The sequence below is a fragment of the Sturnus vulgaris genome, chromosome 6 (assembly GCF_052056855.1).
Source record: "Sturnus vulgaris isolate bStuVul1 chromosome 6, bStuVul1.hap1, whole genome shotgun sequence".
NCBI lineage: Eukaryota > Metazoa > Chordata > Aves > Passeriformes > Sturnidae > Sturnus > Sturnus vulgaris.
This window is the reverse complement of record NC_142248.1, coordinates 34,668,505-34,674,037: the sequence shown is the minus strand read 5'-3', so window position 1 is coordinate 34,674,037 and position 5,533 is coordinate 34,668,505. Positions and strand designations below refer to the sequence as shown.

General features: G+C 45.3%; 2 protein-coding genes across 8 annotated transcripts in view; one reads left to right on the top strand and one right to left on the bottom strand.

The window, feature by feature from the left end:
• Positions 1–839: 839 nt before the first annotated feature.
• Positions 840–5,365, bottom strand: GSKIP (GSK3B interacting protein). 5 transcript variants are annotated; one of them, XM_088166211.1, is made up of 3 exons: positions 5,226–5,365; positions 3,304–3,562; positions 840–2,700 (listed from the first exon to the last, which is right to left on the bottom strand). In XM_088166211.1, the coding sequence occupies exons 2-3, from the start codon at positions 3,559–3,561 to the stop codon at positions 2,539–2,541; spliced, it is 420 nt and encodes a 139-aa protein (XP_088022337.1). In that variant the 5' UTR covers position 3,562; positions 5,226–5,365; the 3' UTR covers positions 840–2,538. The 5 variants fall into 5 exon arrangements, with proteins under 5 accessions (XP_088022337.1, XP_088022336.1, XP_014739962.1 ...); XM_088166210.1 differs by having other exon boundaries at positions 5,211–5,351; XM_014884476.2 differs by lacking the exon at positions 5,226–5,365 and adding an exon at positions 4,508–4,616.
• Positions 5,148–5,533, top strand: part of ATG2B (autophagy related 2B) — a 45,018-nt gene continuing 44,632 nt past the window's right edge. For all 3 annotated transcript variants that reach the window (XM_014884482.2, XM_014884481.2, XM_014884480.2), the window contains exon 1: positions 5,148–5,324. In XM_014884482.2, the coding sequence (XP_014739968.1) occupies positions 5,163–5,324 (162 nt within the window). In that variant the 5' untranslated portion in view covers positions 5,148–5,162. The remainder of the gene's footprint in view (positions 5,325–5,533) is intronic.

The window sequence follows — 5,533 nt, the reverse complement described above, 5'->3', positions numbered from 1 at the left end:
TTGCCGTGCGACCGGCGGCGGGTGCACTTGCCGCGGCCGCCGCTGGGGGCGCGCTGCGCGCAGGCGCCGTGGGCAGCCGGCCCGGGCGGGACACGCGGCCCCTCAGTGCCGGACTCTGTCCCGGGCGGCACGGCGCGTGCGGTACTGCCGAGACAAAAATAGATTTTAATTAGGTTATGAGCCGTCCTTTCCGATAGCAGGCAGGCTATGGCGTGCTTAGGCGAGTCACAGACTAACATCTACATTAGCAGCACTTATTCAGAGCTCCGGACAACGGAAAACAATTGGCAGCTGAAGGAGACCTGAAACTCTCGCTCCTCAGTGCTGCAGAGACGTTCCCTCCATAGGGGCAGCGATGCCCCAGGACGGGCATGGGAGAGCATTTTGCTCATCCTCAGTAACCCAAAAGTGGTGGAATGACATTGCTGTCCCACTTTTGGGTTAACACTACAATACAGTTAAAGAAATAGCACAAGTTTCTTCTACACTTTCTTAACACCTACAAAATACCTGTTTTGAAAGTATGCTTATAATAAGCACACAAAATGATGGTTTAAAGGCCGCTAAGTTAAAAAAAAAACAAACAAACAAATCCAAAAATCTAGTAGTGAAACATTATTTGACATTTTCCCACTTGGATTTCTAATATTCCAAGTCCTTTACAATCACATACCTTATCTTGCTGTTTCATGACTGAGTTTCAGATGATACAAGTTTGCAACCAGTTTTCCAAATACTAGACAGCTATTTAAGATTTTTCTAAGGGCATGATAATTTCAGTTGCTCGCTTCCCACTTCGCAGTAGCTCCACCCCACAAAAGAAAATTTCAACGCACCAGTCCATTTCTTTAATTCTTTAGTCATTGAAATTGAACAAGTAAATCAGTTGCAAGGAAAAATATTGACATATAAATTCGCTGAAGTACATTCTCCTCACAGAGGACTAACCTCATGCCACAGACCTGTGTGCAGAAGAGAGCCTATGAACAATTTTTGGAGCATGGAAGCATACTCTAGGGCAGTGGACTAGTTTCAGAAGTTTCAACCCAAAAAGATAATAATCTTGAAATTAAGTTCTCAAAAACAGAAGCACTAATTACAGTTGTCTTGTCATAGTTGCACATCACTAACCGAAAGCCATTAAAAAAGCTCTACTAGGCTTGTCTGATCCATATGACAAACCCATAGCAGGAAGAAATCAACATATCCCTACTGAAGTCACTGGAATCTGTGAGAACCAATAAATCCCCAAATGGGGCTCCAAAAAGGCTACCGAATGTACTTGTCGATTGTTTAAATAAAGACACACAAATACAGAATAACAGAAGTTTACAAAAAGTGTGAATGTCACAGAACGTCAGTTCAACTGTACAAGCATTTCTACCCAACTCTAATTTTTAAAAAGTCTACCATTCAGTACATACTTGAAAAGTTATAGCAGAACAATAGATTTATAAAGAGAGTTGTACCGGTTTTTAAGTAGAAAATACAAGTTACATCTTTCAGCTTGTATTAGTCTTCACAAATTTCATACAGCCTTTGGTTTCAAACCAATACAATGCAATTAACATTACAGCGCTTACTTTAGTATTCATTAGGAGAGGACACTGTACAATTAAGGGAGAAACGTGAAAATTGGGAGTACCAAAGTACTGTGTTATAGAAAGTAAAGGCTGAAGCAAAAATACTCTTGAGTATATCCTGTACATCATGTAAACACACATTCAAAATAGTAAACAGTCCTTCCAAGCCTCTCAAACTGTTGCAGTATAGCATACATATTTATAGCATAGATAACTTCATTTTTAGGAAATGTGTAGCCCATTAATTCTGTGCTTAATCATTTGTGGTTCAGACAATACATTCATAAATAAGCAGCTCATCTCATGTATTTGGAGCTTGCTGGTTGCCATAGACAAGGACAGATCAATTAATGCTGAGCTTTACTTTTAACTCAGATGCTACCACTATATAAACAATGCTCAACTATTGAATAATCATCTTTCTTGCTACAAAACTGAGAACTTTCAGATTTATGTATAGCAAATCAGCAGGAATTCTTTGCAGAAATTTTCCAGTTAATTTTTCATTAACTGGGTAGAGCAAGTAGTTACCTTCTATTTTAAAAAGAAGGCATAAAAATTATCAGTAAGCACACACACAAAGAATTACTACTTATATCTATAACATTCAGTCTCCATTTTTTTAGTTTTGAATACTAAGACTTGGAAAAGAGACCAAGGTTTTTGAACACTGTATGGAGCAACTTACATGCTCATTTATAACAAAAAGTAAAATTAAGAATTTTTTCCACTATTTATCAAAGTGGCTTTTAATAACAGTGTGATATATGCAAATCCATGGTAGCAAAATGTTATATAATATACTTATTCTAACATAAAAATGTTATATAATAATGTACTAGCATGAAGTAGACTTTAATGCAAGAAATTAAGCTTAAGATGTTTGTAAGGAAGATCTCAGTGCTTCATACTAAGAATTCCTTCCAGCACTAAATCTTCCTCATATCTGGGTAAATCATGACTGACTTTCTTTCTTCAAAGCTTCTAGTCTTTGTAGTAATGCATTTCCAAACACTTCCCGATATGCAGGGCTGAGAGAGTCCAACAAGGAGTAGACAGTTTCATGATACGGAGTTTGCAGTCTGTCATCAGTCTGATCAAAATCATAAGCTACCACCTGCAACAAAGAATTGGGTGGTTAAATTTCGGTGGTGATGATCACCTTGGCATATGTAGCACAACATTTAACTTTGCCCATCAGGGTAGTACATTAATGTAAGAACAAAAAATACTGGATTTAAATTGCAGTCTCTTTTTTCTACTATGGAGCTTACTGGCTTTACAGTATTTAAGACAATTTCAAATACCTTTTGTCCAAAACTCAGAATATTAACAAAATACATACTTTGAAAAGAAGTTTCATATCTACATGTCTGTACAAAGATTACAAATGGTGCAAAACAAAGAAAATTGTATAGATGTTGTATTACTGACCTCTTCGGGTACCTGAGAAACCCAAAGATTGACACACTTTTAACAAATTGCTGATTCTACCATCACCATTTTGTGTCTTAAATTCCTGCTTTTTTACTAACTTCCCTTCTTGCTTTGTTGGAAGTAACTATTTAAAGTTCCCTCTTCTATTAGAAAACTTGTAGATCAGGCTATCATAAAAGGGGAATATGTATGGCTATCAGTGAAGTATTTTTCTAGGCACCTTTTGAATATGGTCATTGTTCAAAACAAAGAAGTTTAAGAAATTATAAACAAATTACTTTACCCTGAGTCCTGCTTCAGTGAGCTCCAGACAGTATCTGTTCCTTTCCCTGGTTTCCACATTGATATATGCCACATCCTCTGCACAGGGAAGGGTTTTTGACACAAACATGTTGCTGACAGCAAATAAAACATCATTTACAACAGCTTCAGCTTCTAGTCTCATATCTTTCACGTCTGTGCCTTCGAAGTCTCTATAATCAGAATCCTCTTCAAATCCTGTATTATTGGGCAACTCCATAGGATTGCAATCAGTCTCCATTCTGCATATAGAAATATTTATTTTAGATTATGCCACTGCACTCAATATATATTAACACTATAAAACACAAGTTATATTTTAAACAGACATATTTAGTATTGTCCAAAAAAAAAGGAAACTGTGAGACCTGGTGACTTTCATAACTCACGAAATGACAGTCTAAAGAACTCAAACCCAAGATATTCAGAACAAGTGCTGAAGAAGATTACATGAACATTTAGAAGTATCAGTATCACTGAAGCTAGTTTTTCTTAGGCAAGTTAACTCGCATTCTGTGGTATAATCCTCTGTTACGATTCAGCAGTCATTAATTCTGCCCTTTGCTGATCCAGAATGTAGGAGGAAGACAAGTCATACCTGGAAAAAGTGAAATCAATAGCTCCAGAAAACCCAAACCTAGTGCTGGTGAATTTAAGGAAGACTTAGAAAAGTCTGTGAAACTAAATGAGTTATCAGAGACTTTAGGAATTAAGGGCAGCTGTTTGTTACAGTCTCTAAAGAATAAAGCTCCTGTCCATCTTTTTCGCACAACTGCCGATACATTTCAGAGATCCAGGCTGCTGGTCTTTGCGAGCAACTGGTACCAGAACGGGACAGCCTCAGCGGGGTTATCGCCGCGGCTCCGGGAGTGGCCCCGCGGGGACCAGCGTGGCCAGGAGGCCTCAGCTGACACCCGTGGAACCCGCCTGGGACAGCAGGGAAAGCCCTCGGGACGCTGCCCCGGGATCTCAGCACTGCTGCCAGGAGGAAATGGGGGCTGCCAATCACCGACCCGCAACATGCGGGACATTCACTCCATGGGATCCAGCGCTTCCTGCCAAATCCCACCTTCGACCTACAAACAAATTCCGAAGAAGCTGAAGGTAAATAGGGGAGCTGGATACCGAGCTGCGCAGCCTCCCGCTCCCACGGACCGCACTCCCGCCGCGCCCCGGAGCGCACCCACCAGCGCCGGCGGGCGGCCGAAGCCCCGCCGCCCGACCCCGCACGGCTCCGGACGCGCCTGCCGCCCCGCCCCGCTGCTTCCCGGGCCGCTCCCCGGAGAGGCGGCCCCGGCACCACCGGCTGCGCGACGCCTTCCGGCCGCACCGCCCCCTCCCGCGGCCGCTTCCGCCCCCGCCTCCTCCGCTCGGCGACGCCACTTCCCGCACGTCACGGTGCCGGTGGTCGGCGGGGGGCTGCTGGAAGCAAAGAGACGAACAGCCGCGATCGGCCCGGTCGCCCTCGCTGGCTGCGCAGAGCTGACGGGGAGGGGCTGCCCTCCCGCCGGACCCCGGTGCCTTCCCCGCGCGGCTGCAGCGGCCCCTCTGCGCCCTCGCCGCCGAGAAGATGGCGGCGGTGTCCGAGTGAGGATGGAGCTGTCTGTCAGCGCCTCTTCGCCCTAGGGCGGGCAGTGCCGCCCCTCCAGGGCGTGAGGGGCGGCGGCGGTGCCGCCCGGCAGCGGGGAGTCCCCGCCATAGCCCGCGCTGAGGGGCGAGCCTCGGCCTGGCGGCCCCCACTGCGCTCCCTCGCACTGCCGCTCTCCACCCGCCGCCCGGCCCCGGCCCCAGCCCCGGCCCCGTCCCGCCGCCCGGCCTCCCGGCCCCCGGTGAGCAGCCGCCATGCCGTGGCCTTTCTCGGAGTCCATCAAGAAGAGAGCCTGCAGGTACCTGCTGCAGAGGTACCTGGGCCACTTCTTGCAGGAGAAGCTCAGCCTGGAACAGCTCAGCCTGGATCTTTATCAGGGCACCGGCTCCTTGACGCAGGTTCCTCTGGATAAGTGGGTAAGAGATGCTGGCGCTTCACCCCCTCGGCTACTGCTGCGTCTGAGGGACCAGCTGATTCTCTGCCCCCGGCTGCCACCCACTTTATTTTGAATACCCAACCTCTTTTATGCAAAGAGTTATAGCCATAATTGGCATTTAATCCAGGGAACTGTTGTCTGATATGCTAGCGCTTAAGAAAAAAAAATCCTGGCATTTATTACATATAC